We start from the raw sequence: 21,665 nt of genomic DNA, 5'->3' as shown, positions 1-21,665 counted from the left end.
GGATTATAATTTCAGTTTAAACTCAGTAATTGTTATATTAGAAATAAAATATAATATAATAAATTACGCATTAAAAACATAATTTGAGTAGGAAATGAACGTAAAAATTTTCATAATATACAGTCGAATTCGTTATCACGTGATATGGCCAATAGGATTTTTGTATAAAAATTATGAAACTTGAACTTCTATTGAAGAAAAAAACTTAGGATTCGTTTTTCAATTTTTTCTATCATGGCAGTAAGTTTATTTTAATAAAACTAAAACAAACGCAAATTTTGATGATTAACGAACATAGGTATAATAGTTTCAACCCGTAAACCCAAAGCCATTTTTACAAGAATTAACAGGTAAACCTGTTATGGTTCGTTTGAAATGGGGCATGGAATATAAAGGGTTCCTCGTTTCCGTAGACTCTTATATGAATTTACAGGTAATGTATTTATATATTGCATTCTAATATAACTTTTCTTACTTACAAATTACTTTCTAATTTTTTAGCTAGCAAATACCGAAGAATTTGTTGATGGTCAGTCAACTGGCGCTCTTGGTGAAGTATTGATCAGGTTAGTTCAATAATATATATTCATTTCATTTTATTCACATTACCCTAATGGTAATTTTTTTTTTAGATGTAATAACGTTTTATACATCCGAGGAATTGAAGAAGATGTTGAAATGGGTGGAACATAATACTTACATTTTTTCTTAATAAAATTTTTTATCTTGAGGAATAACATCAATACGAAATCACAATGATAGAATTTTTTCTATTTAAGAATTAAATATTTTAAGAAAAAATTTCTCACATTTAACTATCTGATAACTGGCAAAAGTTATATCTAGTAATTATTATTTGAGATAATGATCAATTGATCTATATCCTAGCAGAAATAAAGCATATAAATTAATAGTCTCCTAATTTTACTGCAAAATATTAAGTAAAAACTTATAAGGATTTTGCAGTATTATGGATTAAATATTTCAGATATTATCTTTTAGTAGGATCAATCTAAAGAACACTACTATATTCATCAATTAAAGATAAAAATATTAAAATTTTATTAAATCATCTAATCTAAATTAAAATGATTCATATTAGTATTATAATTAAGGAAAAATAAATATAACAACTATAAAATAGTATTAAATTTATTAAATTTATTACATAAATTTTTTCAATTTAATGTATACTAATAGTATATACAGTTGATTCTCTTTATAATTACTTTCCATATAGTTATTTCTTTTCTTTAATTATACCATTATTTAGTTCCAATTGGTTTTATAAGAAAATACCTTATAATATTATATAAAAATACAATTACACCAATTTCCAGTTCTTAAAAGTATAATCCAAATTTTTTTTTGAAAATTTCCTATTACTTTGTATAATTAGAACTCTAGATAGATCATAATGGACTTTTGGCCAAAATTATGTTATAAAGTGATTGTATAGATAAAATACTTTATCAGTCATTTACTAATTGATGATTTGTATTAATACAAACAGTTACTAAGTTGTATAAAAAAATACCTATTATGTAAGCCTGATAAAACAGTTACTTGACATATGTAACCTTATAACTGTGATACTATCATGCTTTACATATATTTGCAATAAGAATATGATTAGTGAAATTTGCTGAGCTGTAATTCTACCAATCATATTGCTTATTGCAAATACAACAGTTACTCAGTACTTTGTGCTAAGTAATTATTAAATACTGATCAACTATATATATAATATATTATACTACCATTAACTGAAAAAAGTTCTTGCTTTATGCAATAAATATATTAACAAATGGTATTGTTTTATTTACTTGGTTTTTATTAATCAAATTAGCATCAGGATTTAATTAATTTCTCTTTTAAAAAGTAAATCAGTATTGTTTATTATATGGACCGATTTGTCTCAAATCACTAATTAAATTTTAGTAATAATTATGATTTCTGATTGTCATACTGTTAAAATAGAAATGTGGCGCAGTAATTTTATGTAGATCAATTTTGTAGATCATTTCGTAGATCCCTTGATTTTCTTGATTTTCTTGATTTTTTCGATTTATTCGATAAATCTGATAAATTTGATTTATTTATTTTATTTATTTTATTTGTTATATTCGATTTATTTGATATATTTATTTTATCTTATTTATTTTATTTATTTATTATATTTGTTTTATTTATTTTATCAAATATTCTTAATTTTTATTTTATTATAAATAGTGATTAAGTTGAAAGAGTGGTTTATAAGTTTTACAGTTAATTTTCACAGATAGTTAAGAATCATATTGTAGTTTTTGAGTTATACGAAAAGAGTATTATTCCCAGTAGTATAATTTAAAATAGTTAATTTCACAACCAAGAGATTATCTATATTTTTCATCGTATCTAAAATCTTACATTATTTTAATAAAAACCTATTTTTTTTAACTGAACATCCAACATTAATTCACGTGATTAATTGTAATTAACTTAAAACTCTCCTATTAAGTTAAACTCCAGTTAATCTGTTAAAGCGTTAAAGTTTTTCAGTCAGCTTTAATCGTTGACAGAATAACAATATATAATACAAGTAATACTAAACCATGTGAAATGTGTGTATGGGTCACAGAACGTTAAAAACAATATTAATTTTTTCTTATTATATTAGAAGAGTTTCTATCGGCTCTAGAAATGCTATTCAGATAGGGAAAAAATTCGAAATATTTTGGGAGATCGATTTCTTATATGTGGAAATTAATTTGTCGCACAAGCAATCATACAGAGTTACAGATGATTTGCAGAGTATCACCTATTACATCATATATACTTTAACGAGGATCAAAAATGTGCTAATTTATGTCACACACACCTACATGCATTGTGGCTGGATATATTCAGGGTTTTAGTCAAGGCTGATCTGGAAAATTCAGCGCACAAACTCACAATTATCATCTAAATCTGAGAAATTCACAGTAAAATACTTTCCTAGATGAGCATAATATGTTCTTAACGTTGGTAAATCACATATGTTTCGTATTTCAGATTTATTCCTATATTTTTTGCAATCTGAAATTCTGATGAAGTATTCAAAGTTATATTTTTTATTAATACGATAATGTTCAGGATTCTGTAGCCATTTTAACATAATAAGCTAATGTGCACCTCTAACAACTATATAACCTTGCTGATATAATATTTTATAAACAAGTATGTGTGTTACATTAGCTAATCGTATCCATAATTGGTATCTCTTCTCAATTATCCAGTCATTTTTTGCTGGACAACAATAACCATCTTCATCATATATTTGTCCTGAAGGATTAGAATAACCCCATTCGTTATTTATACCCAAAAATTTTTTCTCATCAGGAGTACCATCATTCCTCACCGCCTCCCAAATTCATTTTGCCAAAGATTCAGGTCTTTTCTTGTAATTCCTGTAAGCTCGCTGGATAACTGTTGCATAGAAATTCTCAAACTGATAGTTATATCATTTCGCAATCAAGAATTCCCAAGATCGCTTCATAGATCTTCCTGAAATACTTTATTAAAATAGTTATACAATATTGGAGGATCTAATCCAGAATAGACGGATCATGCATAGTGATTTTTATCCCGCATAAATTATGCAGGTGATACATTTCACAATTATACTAGGTGATCATGTATGCAGATTATATAGCGCAAAAAAATAAAGTATAAGTTATACATTGCGCTTCTGGCTAAATGATATTAATCTTCAGTTAAAAGCAATAGTCTATAATTAAGATATTTCTCGAAATTAGTCAGTTAAACAAATGTGATTTTTGTCCCATCTTTCAATCTTAATGCGGGCTGATTATGATTATTTATAGATGGTAGTAAGTTATTTTGTTTTGCATACCGAGACGAGATAAATATTTCACTTATATTACTTTTGATTGATGTGAAATTGGCGAAACCATTTCTTGCCTGGCAGGTGGAATATAAGCTGGCTCAAAATTTGGAGCACTTGGCATAGTATCTTTTGCTTTAGATTGTGCATAATTTTCATAGCTAGCTGTAAAATTCGCATCATGATCATATAATACTGATGCCAGCTTATCCTTTTCCAAGTGTAGAGTAGATTGGGATAAAAGCTCCAGTTGGAAATGTTTAATATTTGCCTCTTCCTGTAATATGTATTGCTTATATTGCCAGATCTGAAATTCCCTCCTATCAATAGATTTGAGAATTTCTTTTCTTCTTGAATGTTCATTCAAAATACTATTTCCAGAAATGCATCTCTTCAAGTGGTTATCTTGATAGATACGAACATTTAAAGAAGTATAAGGTATGAAGACTAAGGAGTCACATACACTGCAATATATATAATTTGTTGGATAACCGTGGACTTTACCATTTTCATATAACTTTCAATACATTTCAATATATCCATTCTTAGAAAGGATTCTATTCCCCGAAGAATAGTTCTCTTCAAGTATTTTCCTAAATGGATCACGGATACAAGAGCACCACATTTCTGGTGTTTCGTGATCATGTCTTTTTGTTAAAGGGCCTAATCTTTCAAGTATTCTTCTATAATCTTCAGAGCCTCCATGAGTATTCCATGCATCAATTAGCTTAGAATAGGCTTTACTATCTAAATCCATATTAGCGTTTTGGTAGAATAACAGAATATAACGATTTTATTGATTTTAGCCGATTTTAGCTGATTTAGCAATATTATACTCTAATAAATAACAGATTCAAATTTACTGGTTAAGAGAATTATGGCAGTTTTAATGCTATATAGCGATTTTATCGATTTGTAGCCGATTTAGTGAGACTACATATTGCTAAACTCAAATTCATTTTTATTCGATTGTAGGGATTTATATAGAGTCATATCTAGCTAATTTTATATTTACACGCGTATCTTGCACATCTTGTTAAAATCAGTTTGTGGCGTGATGTACTGTATATCGTATCGCATGTGATCTCCACTAGTTCCCTGAGTTCAATGAAGCGCCGCGCTATCCCAGTTCTCGATAGTTCTAGGAGTGTTCCAGGCGCTGGTAAGTTTCTATAAATCACGAGATGATCGGCCAAGTAAACAATTTTTATTAATACACAAAAAATAAGTACAAAAGTTCGGGACGGTAGCCCTTGATACATGACGTCTATGCTAGTATATATGATTATTGTACGGACTATAATAAAAATAATCCGATATGGGCAATTAATTATTTCGATATGAGGCGTAGTAGTCACGTGGGCGTAAACATTGTTCACGCGATCGGCAAAGATTATTCTGAGAAGTTAGCTATAATACTGTTGATTTGAGTGTCAGTTAGTCTTGAAAGGGCATCCGCGCTATATGTTTTAATATGCTTAATTTTCCCCACTCCAATATTCACAAATAACTTGTAAATGACCCTAGCTTTCTGGGTTTTCTTACGCAAATTCGCCATTGTAATATCTGGAAGATGCGCCTTAACCTCATTGTATACTTGAGTCATGACCTGCTGTCCATTCAACCTACTATCACTTTCCCTAATCGCCTTAACTCTATCTTCACAGCCTTAGTGACTTGCTTCGATTGACTCCCTTGTCCAGCACGAGAGTCATCTTCTACCAATCCTAGCGAATCCATGAGCTCCTCATCACCCTGTCCAGTGTCAGTTTGTTTCATCTGAAGATGATATTTTCCAGAGGCGAGTACTGCTTCTTCTCTAAACAATTCAATAGTGAAGGGACACAAAGGACATAATGGGTTTGTCGTTTCTCCTTGTGCAATATATTCTCCAAGACATATCCTGTGAAAGATGTGCCTACAGGACAATACCGTAAATGCCTGTAATCGAAACGTGAGAATGCCTTTGTTGCAAAGACTACATGGATTAAGTTTCGGGAGGTCTTTCTCGTAGGGTATAGTTGAAATGTCTTGATTTCGAAGGTAATTTAATGAGAGTGCTTCAAGTTGGAAAACCTCCGTAGCATCTGTTCGAATTTCAGAAGTGCTGGTCGAAGGTTCACTGGCTATAGTGGTGCTCGAAGGTTCACTAGCCATAGTGTAGAGAGAAAATAAACGCTCCTATGTGTCTTCCACACCCGTCTCCTACTTATACAGTTTTCCCTCGATCTGATTTTTCTTTGATCTGCAGGTGAAATAATAGCCCGAAATTAGTGTGAATAGATGCACCTATTACGCTAAGGGTTGCAGAGATAGTTGCAAAACAAGGAAAATCCCAGATCTTCGTTGACAATCCAACTTATCGATCACGAATTAAGATTTCGTCCCTAAATGCCCTGCATTAGTGTGAGTACGATCAAACTATCAGCATAATTAATCCTTATCAATTCGTCCATTACTAGTCTGCTATCTATATGCGAAGAGTTAATCAAAGCAAGATTTTATTTGCAATACATTAGATAAATTACAAATTAGCGACTTTGCTTATGTTACAGTTGAAAGGCGCTTCATACATGATAGACTAGTCTGTTCATTGCGTCTATTCTATCCACCACCCAATAACCCACTATATTCATTGTTTTTCATCCTAACCTCCGTTTCATCGGTCGTGACGCTAACGAGAACCTTGAAAGGGAAACTATATATATTAGTTACAAGCGCCAATGTCCGAAAGTAAACACCTATCCTTAATTGTCTAATGTTTTGTCTGACGCTTCGCTAATTAACTTTTGTTTCGCTGGCACTTTCACTGAGATATGCAGTGAGTATGCCCGTTATGTTTGCTTATTTACATAGTTGCAATATTCGTACTTGCGGGTTGCGACATTTCGTTTACCTTGGGAAATAGGAAAAAAAGTTTTTTCATTGATATATATGCGATTCGCACGTCGCACAGCCCCTATTCTTCGGCAAGAATTTTGCAGGTGATCGATCTCACATGACGAAATTCTCGTCTATATACTATTGGGATTTTATTATGATAGGCAGAAAATTTAAGTCATGATTGAAATTTTTTTACAAAAATATTACTCATAATTTAACTATGGGCTGTGTGGGAAGAGCTGAAGATTAGACAAAGCATATATAAAGTATCTTTATTTTTCCGATTTCCGATATACACCATAAATCAAAATTGTATGCAGACTAAAGATACTTTATTAATAGTTACGCATTACAGCAACAAATAACTACTGTATAAATTATTTTACATAAGAAATTACAAATAATTCAACCACATTTGTAAATGATAGAGATCGCAATATAAAAAAAATAGAATCTCACATCATAAAGATTTCGTCCATATCTTCTTCTGTTACAAGTGAAATGTCATCGTTCGGTAGGTGTAACCACTCTTAAATTTCCAGAAAACTTGTCAGTTGGAATAAAACCACGAATTTTCTTTTGTAATTTTTCTTGTTCCACGAACTCACTTCGAATAACTGAAAAAAAATTAAAAATGTTCATGTAACATGTGATAGCGTCAAACGCGAATGGAAACACACAGGAAGCCAATTCTACAGCCAGATATTTTCTTTTTCCTACTAAAGAGCAAACAACGTGAGTCGGTCATCTATGACCTGGATACTATAGGTTTTACCGTTTTTTGCGTCCTCAATATTGCAATCAAGGCTATTGCCAAGGAGCCGACACAAACTGCAGATAGCCATAATTAGTAGTTTTTTGACATCGCCAACCGTGTGTTTTTTCATTGATCTGTAAGGAGGCCAGACACTTCGACATTCAAAAGCTCCCTTGCATCTGATAATCGGAGGATGAGTAAATCCGTTTTTCGTTGCCCAAAACTACTTGTAAACATGATATTCGCTTCCTTTATAGATCTTATGTCTTTTTCTAACCACATGTATTTGACGTCAGGAAAAGCATTGTGAAATGCTCGCAGAATTGGGGACAGACATTCGACAATGTAGGATCGTTCAAGCATGTCTCGATCTAAGACTTTCGGCATCAAATATCTAAACCTAAAGACAAAGTCCAGTAATGCACATCGTATAAAGAACATAAATCTATTCTCTTCCGATGTTTGATTATCTCCAATATTTGTTTCCGAAATTATTTTAGATTCGATTTCAGAATAATTTGCTTGAAATATGTCTTCGAGCTTTTTGATTATCGAATCACTCATAGCCAGTTTGTTTCTTGACTGGAGCATATTACAAACTCTCTCATATATTGGTTCTTCGATCGTTTCTTTGACAAGATGTATCGTTGTATTAAAAGCACAAATTATGTGTGCAGAAAATTCATCATATGTTGATTTCGTGATAATGGGTTTATTAGGTGTCGCTATTAAAGTGCTTGTAGCTGAATGAACTGTTGGACAAGGTGTACTTTCGCGTGAAGTTGCGAAACCTTCTGAAGTATTTAATTGCTGGGGTGTACTTAAAGTAATTTCGCACAAAGTAGTATCTTCAGAGGTATTTGAAATCATGGTTGGTTGAGTCAGACGTGATGTATTTTCATCCTCTGAAGTTTCTACGATAATGTCACCTTTGTCCATATCATCACAGTTCGCTTTTCCCCGTAATCACTTTGATCTTCTTGATTCCTGTTTCTTGATAAGTTCAATAAAATTAGAATAAGAATATTTATAATCGTGTAAAACTGTGAAAAAACATCAAATTACTTATTCTCTCTGGTTTCTCTGTGTAGTCTGAATCAGACGAATGTTCTTCTTCATCTGAACTTTCAGTATAACGATAACGTATTGATTTTCTTTTTCCAGTCGACTTCTTTCATGCAAAAAAAATCATAAATCAGTTTCAGTCGATTAGCATCATAAAGAAATACAACTTATAGCTAAAGATAAAAATTGTACATCCGTACCTTTGGCTTTCTACTATCCATTATTGATCCCGATCACTGAGCTATTCGTAACTTGGTGAAAGTGAACTGAGGTTCCATCAACTGGTTTAACTTTCTTTTCCTTCTTCCAATCTCGAGCATGAGCATAATCAGGACCCTGGAAAATAAATTTCGAACTTAGTAATATTCTTGATTATCTTTAAAATACATTATCCGATTTTGCATCCCACAAGGTCGACCCAAAGTCTCAAACGTAAGAAATTCCCAAAGATATTGTCTTACGCCTAGTGACGCAAGTGTTAGATCGACCCAAAGTCTCAACGTAAGAAATTCCCAAAGATATTGTCTTGCGTCCCAATACTGCTTCGTAGCTTGTCCTAAAGACTTAATTGACGCATGACCCAAAGTACACGTGCCAACGCCACCAAAAAACTTATCGGTGTTTTCAACAAGAAAATAAAGAAGATAAACTTGCCCGTTTGTACTGTTCAAGTAAGTTCTTTGCCCGTTCACGTCTTGGGCCTTTTTGAGTATCATTAATGGCCTCAAGGGACGTAAGGTACGACTCTATCTTTTGTTTGAATAATGATATATTACATTCTTCTAAAAAAGTCAAAATATTCCAATTCTCAGGCTCGCGATTAAAAAACTCGTGTATCTTGTTAACCGACATTGCTGATAAAAAAGACTTGGTAAAAAGAACTTTTTTTTTATAGTCCACTTAAATATAATCTACAATACAATATAACGATGATTACTATATCATAATCGAATCATTTCTGCACATGTGCCACATCGCCATATACAGAATCTTTAGTAAAACCATATTACTAAATAATGAAAAGTCATGACCACTTTATGTCCACTTTGTGCAGTAATATGTGGCACAGTAAATGATGAAAAACTTCCCCAGTATCACCGTAGAAAAATGTCACATTTGGCCCGCATTACGGCGTTATGCACTAACACGTGAAAATAAATAGTGACGAATAAGGGGCGATGAATAAGGGTTTGCCTACTCAAAAAAAACTGAGTCCCTCAGATACTTATAGAAAATGGAAACTCGGTGGGGTGTGACGGTTGTGATGAATAAAAATGATCACGTGAACGTGACATTTTTCTACGGTGATACTGGGGAAAATTTATACATGCCACCCAAATTATTTTGGACTGCCGTAATTATAAGTAAAATCCCAAATTCAATTATGGCATCCCAAATTATTTTGGCACTTTACATAGTAAATTATATATAAACCGAATGAATTATGACATCCCAAATTATAATTATAGCATCCCAAAATAATTTGGGCAGCATGTATAGGGGAAATTATGAAGAAACCTCACAACTACCCCAGCAACACTGGCAATTTTTGCACAGATGTCACATATCACATAATATCAATCACGTGATTTTGATATTTACTTTACCTTTTATGGTTGATCTGTATTTTGAACAATGGTTTATTTTAATATTTTTTGTACTACAACTTTAGTCTCCATTTTTCGCGTCTTCTTACGTCTCTATTAAATATACAAGTTTTAAATAAAAAACTTTTTTATTATAAAACTCGTTAAATTTTCAATTTAACACTTGTATTTCATTAGTTCATACATATTTACCTTGACTTTAGAAATGTTTTTCTTTAATAAATTACAATCTACAATCACTGAACGTGAACAGATAGACAAAAAAATTCGCATGTAAGTTTCTTTGTTTTTATACTATAGTGCTTATAATTTTTTTTCTTGCTTTTTTTTAATTACAAATGGTCTTTGATTTATTGGAATTAAATGTTATATTGACTTATTATCTAACACAGTTTGTCTTTTAACAGGATTAACTGTTACAGCATTACAAAATAGATACTAATATGTAAGAGCAGTTAGATTTATGGGAACAGGATAATTATCATATATTTTTATTTAATATACTAGTAGTAAATAGTTTTATTAGATTTTGGTTAGATTTATATAATTTTAATATATAATATTTAATAAAATTTTATGAAGTTTATTAAAGAAAATCAAATTTATTCAATTATTTTTATTATTCAAGATACATTGTTGAATTTGTATTATCTTTCCAAGTTCGTGGATTGGTAATTCGTCTATTAAATTGTGTAATATCATTAACAAGCTTTCAAACTCCATCAAAATTCGCTTTTATCCATTTGTAGTTGTTTAAGGCATGTTGCTCACATACAATTGATATTGCCTGATCAAGATAGGACTCAATTTCTTGAAATTTTTGTTCCTTGTTTTCTAATTTTATTTACAATTAAATTTAATTAATATTAGATATATTTTAAAAGAAAAAATTTAAAAATACTTCTGTTATTTCTATACCTTTCATCCTTTCTACTTCTTCTACTCCTTCTACATCTTCTGTATCTTCTGCACCTTTTGTTATATTTGTACCTTCCATTTCACCTTCTGATCTTTTTTCACCTGCTACTTTGTTCAATAAAGTTCCATTAAAATAGTTTTGCTCTTCAGATACCATACCAAGAAGAGGATAAATGCCTTGTCTTTGTACACTATTAAAAAATTCTATAGTAATTATATTATTAACTGATTTAACTAAATGCTTACAAAAAAAAAACCTATTATTAAGAAATGCAAGACAACTACAAATCCATTGATCTGTATTAGTATAATATAATTTGCCTGAAAATTCTTGCTTTGCTAAATTTTTCCAACATTTCTTAAATTCTTTTCTCCAAGAAACTTTTTCCCTTCCTGATTTATATTTGTTATACATGGCTTCACTATGAGATAATAAACATGTTATTATAATAAAAGTGACCAAATCTAAACGCGGTCTAAAAAATCTGGGCAAATAATTCCTCTTGATTACTTTCCAGTGAGATTCTACTAACATTGTAGTTTTGAAAATACAAATTTTTTCTGGATCTGTTGCTCGTACCCATAATACCCATAAATTAAATTTATACCAATTACACCACATGTAAGCCCAGACATATTTTAAGTCATTTTCATAATAAAAGTTATACATTTCTTCTGTTGATAATTTCCAAATGTCTTCCCTTGATAAAAATTCTCCACTCCCAATAGGAATGAGTGGATGTAAGTGAAAATACTTAGTAAACAATTCTAAAATTTTTACCTGTAAGGTCTTAAGACAAAAAATAAATGGTAAATTAGGTGGTATAATAGGAATCCATAGAATATCAATGAAAGAAAATTGTGAATTGGCTTCAATAGGATTATAAGCATTATATTTTGACTTTGAATTATCTGCTAATTTTTTTTTTGATTGATTTTTTTGCATGCCAAAGACAAAGTTGAATTTTACAATTATTCCACACAATTTTGGCAGCATTGATTTGAGACCAGTCTTTATCTGTTAAAAAATAATAATAAATTGCAAACCAAGTTTTTTTAAATTAGTTAAGAATGCAGTTAATATTTCAGTTCTAACTCCTTCATCCTTTTTGGCATTATCAAGAAACTGATATGTAGCTGCAAACCCAGCACCATCTACTATCTGACCAATAACTGCATATAGTTCAAAATTCAATGCATTGGTTTTGTTTAATTTCAAATTAATTAAAATTAATATAAAATAAATTAGTAAAATAATAATCAATAAAATAATGCTTACAAGTTGCATCAATAAGAATTTCTTGATTATGAATAAGTTCATTGAAAAATGGCGTAATAAATGCCAAATATTTGACATTTCCAATAATATTTTGCATTATTATCTCTTTATTGCTTTCTTCTAATAATAATAAACTTGATTTTAACTAATCTAAATCTTTTTGATATTGTTTTTTAATTAGTATAGTCCACCAATAGTGATATTGCTTCTGTGTTAAATTTGGATTATTAATTTCTAATTGACTAAAAATTTCAGCAGGAGTTTGATGAAGCCTGTTACCTATAAAGTTTCTGATTTCTTGATTTACACTGATTCTTTCTGGTCTATCATGGATTAAATCATGATAAAGTTGAATATTATTGCGATTTTAAGTATTCCATTACAATCATATCTTGTAATAGGCAATTTATCATGCTGCTTTGATAAATCTTCAATTTTTCTAGCCCTTTTAGTTAAATCAGAATTTTGTGAACACTTGTACCAAAAACTAGAAATAGGCTCTTTTTTCTTTGATTGATAATCACAATTGAATCTAATATGAAAATATATAGAATAAATTTTTGCTAGCATTCCATTAATCAAAGAGTATTTTTTAAAGAGTGTAATACTCACTGGTAAAAAAATGATTTATCCTACACATATCTTACACATATTGGGTACTTAAAATGTAGAAAATCATATACAAATAATACACATATCATACACATATCGGGTACTAATATATATATCATACATATATCAGGTACCTGATAGGTATACTATATATATAAGTACCCAATATGTGTATGATATGTGTATTATTTGTAGGTAATGATTTTCTACATTTTGAGTACCCGATATATGTAAGATATGTGTAGGATATGTGTAGGATAGACCATTTTTTTACCAGTGACTTACATATAATAATATCCATTACTCTCACATACAAGATTTCTTATATTATCTGCAATTTTTTTTGCTGAACCACTAAAATCTTCAAGTGTAATAGTTTGGAAAAATGCTATTTCATGATCAAAATTTTTCACATACCCTTGCTGACCTACTGAATAAATCAACTCTTTTAACGCAATAGACATCTCTTTAGGACTATGTGTTTTTACATGGTTAACTGGGTCAAAGTTTTCTTTATTTTGCTGATAAAAAGATCTTTTTTCAGCTTGACATTGGCTACATTGTTTAAAAATCTTGCCATTTTTTTCTTGAAAGGAAGATAAATCTTTATTTATATTACAACGCGTACATACTTGTTCAACCATTTTAAATGTATAAACTAACGAAATACAAGTGTTAAATTGAAAATTTAACAAGTTTTATAATAAAAAAGTTTTTATTTAAAACTTGTATATTTAATAAAGACGTAAGGAGACGCAAAAAATGGAGACTAAAGTTGTAGTACAAAAAATATTAAAATAAAACCATCGTTCAAATACAGATCAACTATAAAAGATAAAATAAATATCAAAATCACGTGATTGATATTATGTGATATGTGACATCTGTGCAAAAATTGCCAGGACCCCGGATATCTAATATAAAGGTCATAATGGACTTTTGGCCAAAAACACCCCTTTTTGCTGAAACTCAAAAAATCGTTTTTTGTAAATATCTCAGCATCCAGTAATTCAATTTTAATGAACATTTTTTTATTTTGTAGCCCTCATTTAGCTCTACAATTTAAAAAAAAGTTCATCAAAATTGGACCACTGGATGCCAAGATATTTACAAAAAACGATTTTTTGAGCTCCTGAAAAATGGGCCAATCTGCCGAAAGTGTGACTTATGACCTGTTTTGGAGATATCCGGGGTCCTAAATTGCCGGTGTTGTTGGGGTAGTTGTGAAGACTCTTCTCACTTATCACCTGACGTTTTTTATATAGGCTAGTGGCTAGATTGGTTCAGATAAAAATGTTAGATTGGCTAGTCCTGATATTACATGGACTGCATCATTACACGTTGTCACCGATACCTGCCACATATCGGCAGACTAATCTCATACTTAGTTTAATATTATGCTTGGTTTAGATTTTATAATCTCTTAACTTCTCGCTCTCTTTTATTTATATAACTTACATTCTCATAATTTCTTTTATAAACTGCGAGAATTCTTTAACTTCTTATTACAATTCATATAATAATTAAACTGGGATAATTTCCCTTACTTTACTTCTCTGGACTTATAATATAATATTAATTAATTCTCAAGCGTACAATGAGCATATTCATATTTGAATAACTTTTAATAATTAATATTTTAATATTATTTTTATTGAGCCAAAAATTGACTGCGGAATTCCTAATGAATCATTTCTACTATCTACTATTCTTTTTCTATTAAAATTTTAAGAAAATAATAAGAAATAAAAGATGTATTATCATATGACTTTCTCGTGACTAAACTAAACTATAAATATTATTTATCGGTTAATTATTTACCCATCGGCTAAATAAGGACCCTGGACATCACATATATAACTCATAACTGATCTGCATAAATTTAAGTACTTTTTGCTCCTGCTAAATAGACCTAATTTGCTAAAAATCAAATTATCACATTTCAAATCTATACTAATTTGCTAAAACTCAAAATATGAGTTAATAATCTTTTTTTTTTATTATCAATAAAAAAATAAATGATTAATATAAATTAAACTGCCAATTTTTATAATTAAAATATGTAGATTATAGATAAAATAATAATTAATAAAAATAATAAATTAAATAAATAATTATTAAAAAATAAAATGTTGTGAAACTAAACGGACGGGGTTTAGCCCGCATTATGCTTAATTTTGGCCGGAATTATACTTAATTTTGGCCAAAATATGATCCGGACCCCGAAACCAATATTTTTAAAAATATTATTTATAAAGTTAAAAAAAAAAGGATAAGTTAAATTTAAAAAAAAGTACCAATTTGCTCAAATATAAAATATGACTTTGTAAAATCAATACAATTTGCTAAAACTCATAATTATGACTATTAATTAATTTTCAATCAATTTGCTCTATCTAAAATTATGAGTTTAATTTAAATGTTGATTAATTTTCTTTTCAAATTTCTGTCATCATTATGATCACACCAGTTTACTAAATTAGCTGCTATGGTGCGGCGCATCTATACTCATCAACAGTCCAAAAATTTATTTTAGGCCGATCTTTACCAAATTAAGTAATAATTTAGCCTTATTTGGTAACATCCCCATTGATCATTGCGTGATTTATTAAATTAGATTTACCTGATTGGCTCAAATCGTAATCACGTGGAAAATTGATTCCGAAATTTCACTATTTTACATAGACTTATATAAAAAAATACTCCAACTTAAAAAGCTAATAACTTTTAATCTATAAAAGTTAGAGGAAATTAAATCCGATAGAATGAAAGAGAATCCTTTAATCTATAATTGTATCAGTTTACTTTTTCAGTTTAACATAAAATTTTAATGAGTTATTGAAGTTTAAAAATACCCAATTTTCATTTGATGAGTATAGATGCACCGCACCATACTCTTTCTTTTTCTTCATTATACCATTGTAATGCGATTTCTCTTAAACAGGTTATTGCTATATTCGCTTTATTTTGTCTACATACACCTCCTCCAATATTTCCTTCTGGTTTTCCACTTACTGTAAATGCTACTTCAAACTGTCTAATCCAATCGTTAACATCTTCATCTTCTTTTCCACTAAAAGTTAGCATACCTACTATTCCTCCATTTCCTGCAGTTGCAATTCTATCTGCTATAGTTTGTCCTACTTCTAATGCATTATCTAATGCATTAGCTGTTAATCCTAAAGCATTTTCAAGTATTCTTCTTATTTGTGCTTCATTTGCCATATTTAATAATATATTCTCTTGAAATAAATCTTGTAAATTGTAATAAGATAATTCACTTTCTATATTTGAGTTTATATTTTCTGGATTTATAAATAAATCACTTGAATCTGATTCCTGACTCAAGTTAGAACCTCCTGTATTTATAACATTTTCGATTTCTTCTTCATTTATATTCTCAATATTTTCATTCCCTTCCTAATATATATTCTTCTAGACTTAATATTTCTCCAATCTTTTCTGATTCATCTGTATTATCTTCTTCTAATTCTTCATTATCACTCTTTTCACCACTTTCTTCACTATCCATTATTCCTGCCTGTTCTTTCAACAACTTATCTAACTTTTCTTCAGTTCTTTTTCTGACTCATTCTCATTTTCTCGAAAGATTTCAATAAATTCTTTATCTAAAATTTCTCCATCTGTATACCCCATACTAATTAATCTTAATAATTCTCCTTCAATCATTATTATTCCTATATCTTCAAATATTTTCTTCAATCTTTTTACTTGATCATCCATTTCATCGATATCTTCTTCCTTACAATCTTCACATATAGTTTCTCCTAATCTAAACATATTATTCATCCATCTTATTTCGCATTCTTCACACCAAGTTGTATTCTCGTTCAACTACTTATGAATTTCTTTTCTTACTTCTTTATTTTCCAAATCTATTATCTTCATATATTCTTTTATAAACTCTTTTGTTATCATTATTCGATTATTTACTCCAAAATCTTTTATTCTTCGAATTTCTGATACATTTATCTCATATCCCAATTTTTCTAACTCATCTTTTAATTTTGCTAACTCATCCTGTTCATCTTACATTCTTCACATTCACTATCCATTTTATCCATTTCGAATCTCCTATTACCGCATCTTTTACATATTACTATTTCTTTTTCTAACCATTCTTTTATCTTTAATTCTTTTTCTTCTTCATCCATTTCCTCTATCTCTTGGACTTTATCTATAAATATTTTTGTTACCAATATATCCATTTCTATCATCAACTTTATTCCTATCTTCCAAATGTATCTCAATTGATCTTCATCAATAGAACTTGTCCTTTTTTTTAATTCGCTAAATTTCCATGATTTATCTCCTATTATTATCTCTAATTTTTCCTCAGAACTGTTTTCCAATTCATAACTTGCTCATATAATAATTCTTTGAACTTTTCTATTGCTTCTACTTTTGCTTTTACAGCTAAGGTTACTTTTCTAAACCTCTTTAAAATCCTATGATTAGTTTTGTCAAAATTTTACTATAGATTTATTATAGTTTCGGCAGAGTTTCAGCAGTTTTAGCATTTATAATAAGTTTCGGTAATTTCGCTTTTCTCCAAAGTTTCACCAGGACCCCGGATATCTCCAAAACAGGTCATAAGTCACACTTTCAGCAGATTGGCCCATTTTTCAGGGGCTCAAAAAATCGTTTTTTGTAAATATTTCGGCATCCAGTGGTCCAATTTTGATGAACTTTTTTTTAAATTGTAGAGCTAAATGAGGGCTACAAAATAAAAAAAGTTCATTAAAATTGAATTACTGAATGCTGAGATATTTACAAAAAACGATTTTTTGAGTTTTAGCAAAAAGAGGTGTTTTTGGCCAAAAGTCCATTATGACCTTTATATTAGATATCCGGGGTCCTTTTTCACCAGTTTTTTAATATAACTTTAATATAGTTTTGGCAGAATTTCGCTTTTCGGCGAAACACCATCTTGCCTAAACCTCTAGGTTTCAGCAAACAACCTTATTTACAGCTCTAATTTCTCCTAATGCAACCCCATACCATTGCCAAAATTTTTCAAATCTTCTTTTGACATACCAATCTTCTAAAATGTATTTATGTTCTAGTAATTCAGGATTTCCGATTAATCTGTCAAATACTTCATTCTCTAGATTTCTTTCAATACAATTCCTTACAATTACTAATATAATTGCTCTTAATCCTTTTTCTTTTATTTTCAGTTGTATTCTATATCTTATCGATTCTGTTATTCTATCCATTATGTCTCTACATCTTCCTTTATATATTGTATCTTCCCTTTCTGAATTATCCATGCTTAATAAACTTAATACTCCTTTGATTGTTACATCATTATATATTATTATCGCATCTTCAAATTTGAATAGTGCATCCCAAAATTTCTTGAACACAATTGGTTCATTTACTATTAGATAACATAATTTACAACTTAAACATTCATCTAATTCCTCTGTTCTTAGCTCATGTTTCTTTTTATGTGTCCTGTACTCACTCTCTCATTGATGATACCATTCCATTTTATATTATTTTATTTTCTCGCAAAATTGATTTTATTTTGTATTCTCAGTTTATTTATATTTTATTCGTATAGTAATTATTCATTTATTATTTCAATCTTTATTTCTTCATATTTTCATGTACATAACTTCTTATTACATTTCTTTTATTACATCTTTTTATTATATAATATTCTATTACTTATAACTTAATATTCTTTAACTTCACTAATTCTCAATTAGTTTAACATCTTTCTGGATAACTATTTGTCCCCTAGTTCTTTTATTTATTATCTGAATATTTCTCAATCAACCTATATTTCAATCTTAACTTTTTAATTTCATTCTTTTTCAAATCTGCAATACATAATCCTCATCAGGAACTACCTTTTCTCCACCATAGTTATGGATTAACTGATCTTGTATTTCCTCATCCTTTTCATCCTCCTCATCCTCAATAATATCAATTGTTTTATCACTTTCATAACCGTAGTGATAAACATCATCTTCTGTTACTTCACCATCATTATCATCAATATTATCTTTATTGTGATCTATATCAACGACTAGTACCTGAAATTTATGACCGTTTGGCAATTCTAATAATATGCTAGATTCATCGATAATTGCTTTTTTATAACCACATTCTTTTAAAAATCTTTGTGTCTTTAGTATTGACGACAATAATTCTATTATATATACAATAAAGTATTTAATTATTTACTATATATAATAAATAAATTAATAAATGCAATAAAAATACTTTTATACCTGCTTTATTATTATTGCCTTTTTCTGCTACGAATGTAGAAATATCAGATGTCGCTGCTGTATTTGTTCCTGCAAGTGAAGAATCAGACATTTTTGATGGAATGAAAAAAGCAGTATATAAGAAAATAATAAGCGATAGCGATAATATAAAATAATTTTTTGGAATTAATATGATGAAATAAAAAAGGCAGTATATAAGAAAATAATAAGTGATAGTGATAATATAAAATAATTTTTTGAAATTAGTATGAAAGAAAGGAAAAATGCTGGATGATGAGATAAGGGAAGATAGGCTATTTATATTCAATTTGAGATGACGCGAATCAACATTTAGAAAATAAAAACAGAAAATAAAAACAAAGGAAATTAGAAAATAAAAACAAAGAAAATTTAGAAAATAAAACAAAGGAGATAGATATTAGCATTATTGTTTAAAATTTTGTTCTTCCGTTATTATTAAAAATTAATATATTACAACGTATTGTTTATTCCGTTATTATTAAAAATTATATTACAACGTAAAATTAAGAATTCTATTGAGTTTCTTTATTATTGTTCAAAATCTACCGTTTTATTCACATTTCTATTTATATATATCCATATTCAGACTCAGATTCAGATTCTGAGGAGGTCAGTAATTTTTTTTACGGATCAAGGTTGTTTAAATATTAAAAAAAAACTAATGTAATAAAATAACTGATCTCCCACTATAGCAAAAAATTTGCTGATCCATATATTTATTGCTGACTAATTATTTTTTGAAAATTTCAAAGTTTACACGGGGTGTTTGAACCCGTATTGTAAATCACGTGATACCGATAAAAAATTTTACACAGGGGTTTGAACCCGTATTGTTAATCAATAAAGAAATTTCAAATTTTATACAAGGGTTTAAACCCGTATTGTCAAATTATGTATTATTTATTTTCTGCTACACGATTGTTACATTTTTATTATGGTTGTATCGATCGCTTTATTCTTTTGTTTATACATCATTTTTCTTCTCCCTTCATTATAAAATGTCTAATAACACCCATGATAATGCTCTATATGATAACACCTATGATAATATTCCATATGATAACACCCATGGTTATATCTCATATGATAATACCTGCGAAAATACCCGTGAAAATTTTCTTTATGATGAAATTCTACTTTATTATGACATCCACAAAAATCTACCTTATGACACTTACGAAAACTTACTTTATTATGACATCTGCAAAAATCTACCTTATGACACCTACAAAAATCTACCTTATGACACCTACAAAAATCTATTTTACTATGATACCTGTGAAAAACTACTTTATGACACCTTTTCAACTCAAACCCACGAAAATTTTCCTCATGATGTTATCCATGAAAATCTACCTTATGATGATACCCGCGAAAACCTATCTGATGAGGACACCCGCGAAAACCTATCTGATGATAACACCCGCGAAAACCTATCTGATGATGACACCCGCGAAAACCTATCTGATGATGACACCCGCGAAAACCTATCTAATGATGATGATACTCGCGAAAACCTATCTGATGATGACACCTTCGAAAACCTATTTGATAATGACACCCGTGAAAACCTATCTAATGATGATGACACCCACGAAAACCTATCTGATTATGACACCCGCAAAAATCTACCTTGCGATAACACCACGAAAACTTACCCAATTATGACATCCACGAAAATTATGCCACTCGCGAAAATTTTCCTTATGATGATGCCATCTGTAATACTCTATCTTATGATAACCAAAATGTTGATATTTCAGCTTCTTTGCATCAAGTAATACATTTTTTCTTCCTTATATATTAAAATTTCATCCTCTAAGCATTTTAATCATTGGTGTTTCTAATATTTTTAAATAGGGTTATGAAACAAGTGATAATGATGATGATGAGTCCACAGATTCTTTGGAATTGATATCTGGACTAACCTTTGACAGCTGGGACAAATTTAAGAGTTGGATTGAAAGGTTCACTTTAAAAGAGGGTTTTAACTACAAAATCAGAACAAGTGAGAAAGTTGAAGGTGTAGTGCGAAGGGCTGCTTATGAATGTGCCAAATTAGGTTCACATACTTCTCAAGTAACTTCTGATCTAACTAAAAGACGTAATGCTAATTCTTCAAGAACCTCATGCCCCTAGAAACTAAATGTTACCTGAAAACAAGTGGTGTTGTAAAGATCAACTCTTTTAATAATGAACATAATCACCCACTTACTTCAATGATTCGTGAAATAGCACCACGATTTCGTAAATTAACACCTAAGATGCTAGTAGATATTAAAAAGTATGTGATTCAAGGTCGAATAGACTCATCATCTATCTATCCTTTACTTAAACATGATTATCCAGATCAACTTATATATAAAAAGGATTTGTACAATGCGGTCTATCA

At 29.5% G+C, this 21,665-nt stretch overlaps 8 protein-coding genes across 9 annotated transcripts; 2 read left to right on the top strand and 6 right to left on the bottom strand.

Annotated features, from left to right (window-relative positions):
* The first annotated feature begins 193 nt into the window (after nt 1-193).
* OCT59_015001 (uncharacterized protein) lies at nt 194-1,157 on the top strand. Of its 2 annotated transcripts, XM_025320000.2 has the most exons (4): nt 196-240; nt 308-433; nt 502-566; nt 633-1,157. In XM_025320000.2, the coding sequence occupies exons 1-4, from the start codon at nt 235-237 to the stop codon at nt 691-693; spliced, it is 258 nt and encodes an 85-aa protein (XP_025172414.1). In that variant the 5' UTR covers nt 196-234; the 3' UTR covers nt 694-1,157. The 2 variants fall into 2 exon arrangements, with proteins under 2 accessions (XP_066002552.1, XP_025172414.1); XM_066139700.1 differs by having other exon boundaries at nt 194-433.
* Nucleotides 1,158-3,896: 2,739 nt separating this feature from the next.
* On the bottom strand, nt 3,897-4,622 carry OCT59_015000 (uncharacterized protein; the record flags this gene model as incomplete). Its single annotated transcript, XM_025327218.2, has 2 exons — nt 3,897-4,329; nt 4,393-4,622. 2 exons carry the CDS (start codon nt 4,620-4,622, stop codon nt 3,897-3,899), a joined length of 663 nt encoding a protein of 220 aa, XP_025172413.2.
* Nucleotides 4,623-5,485: 863 nt separating this feature from the next.
* On the bottom strand, nt 5,486-6,022 carry OCT59_014999 (uncharacterized protein; the record flags this gene model as incomplete). Its single annotated transcript, XM_025329333.2, has 1 exon — nt 5,486-6,022. One exon carries the CDS (start codon nt 6,020-6,022, stop codon nt 5,486-5,488), a length of 537 nt encoding a protein of 178 aa, XP_025172412.1.
* Nucleotides 6,023-7,631: 1,609 nt separating this feature from the next.
* OCT59_014998 (uncharacterized protein) lies at nt 7,632-9,286 on the bottom strand (the record flags this gene model as incomplete). The annotated part of the gene is made up of 4 exons (XM_025329332.2): nt 7,632-8,458; nt 8,571-8,676; nt 8,823-8,906; nt 9,032-9,286. The coding sequence occupies 4 exons, from the start codon at nt 9,284-9,286 to the stop codon at nt 7,632-7,634; spliced, it is 1,272 nt and encodes a 423-aa protein (XP_025172411.2).
* Nucleotides 9,287-10,889: 1,603 nt separating this feature from the next.
* Nucleotides 10,890-11,252, bottom strand: OCT59_014997 (uncharacterized protein; the record flags this gene model as incomplete). The annotated part of the gene is made up of 2 exons (XM_066139699.1): nt 10,890-11,011; nt 11,096-11,252. 2 exons carry the CDS (start codon nt 11,250-11,252, stop codon nt 10,890-10,892), a joined length of 279 nt encoding a protein of 92 aa, XP_066002551.1.
* Nucleotides 11,253-13,267: 2,015 nt separating this feature from the next.
* Nucleotides 13,268-13,630, bottom strand: OCT59_014996 (uncharacterized protein; the record flags this gene model as incomplete). The annotated part of the gene is made up of 1 exon (XM_066139698.1): nt 13,268-13,630. The coding sequence occupies one exon, from the start codon at nt 13,628-13,630 to the stop codon at nt 13,268-13,270; it is 363 nt and encodes a 120-aa protein (XP_066002550.1).
* Nucleotides 13,631-18,832: 5,202 nt separating this feature from the next.
* On the bottom strand, nt 18,833-19,343 carry OCT59_014995 (uncharacterized protein; the record flags this gene model as incomplete). Its single annotated transcript, XM_025311373.2, has 2 exons — nt 18,833-19,170; nt 19,253-19,343. The coding sequence occupies 2 exons, from the start codon at nt 19,341-19,343 to the stop codon at nt 18,833-18,835; spliced, it is 429 nt and encodes a 142-aa protein (XP_025172409.2).
* Nucleotides 19,344-20,271: 928 nt separating this feature from the next.
* OCT59_014994 (uncharacterized protein) lies at nt 20,272-21,054 on the top strand (the record flags this gene model as incomplete). Its single annotated transcript, XM_066139697.1, has 1 exon — nt 20,272-21,054. The coding sequence occupies one exon, from the start codon at nt 20,272-20,274 to the stop codon at nt 21,052-21,054; it is 783 nt and encodes a 260-aa protein (XP_066002549.1).
* Nucleotides 21,055-21,665: the final 611 nt, after the last annotated feature.

The sequence above is a fragment of the Rhizophagus irregularis genome, chromosome 23 (assembly GCF_026210795.1).
Source record: "Rhizophagus irregularis chromosome 23, complete sequence".
NCBI classification, from domain to species: domain Eukaryota; kingdom Fungi; phylum Glomeromycota; class Glomeromycetes; order Glomerales; family Glomeraceae; genus Rhizophagus; species Rhizophagus irregularis.
Note: the sequence above shows the minus strand (reverse complement) of the source record. Positions and strands in the feature narration are given on the sequence as shown.

Bases quoted from the DNA above. Each gene is read 5' to 3' on its own strand.
- OCT59_015001 (XM_025320000.2), top strand. The intron at 434-501 runs GTAATGTATTTA...CTAATTTTTTAG, and splicing joins ACTCTTATATGAATTTACAG to CTAGCAAATACCGAAGAATT. The intron at 567-632 runs GTTAGTTCAATA...TTTTTTTTTTAG, and splicing joins CTTGGTGAAGTATTGATCAG to ATGTAATAACGTTTTATACA.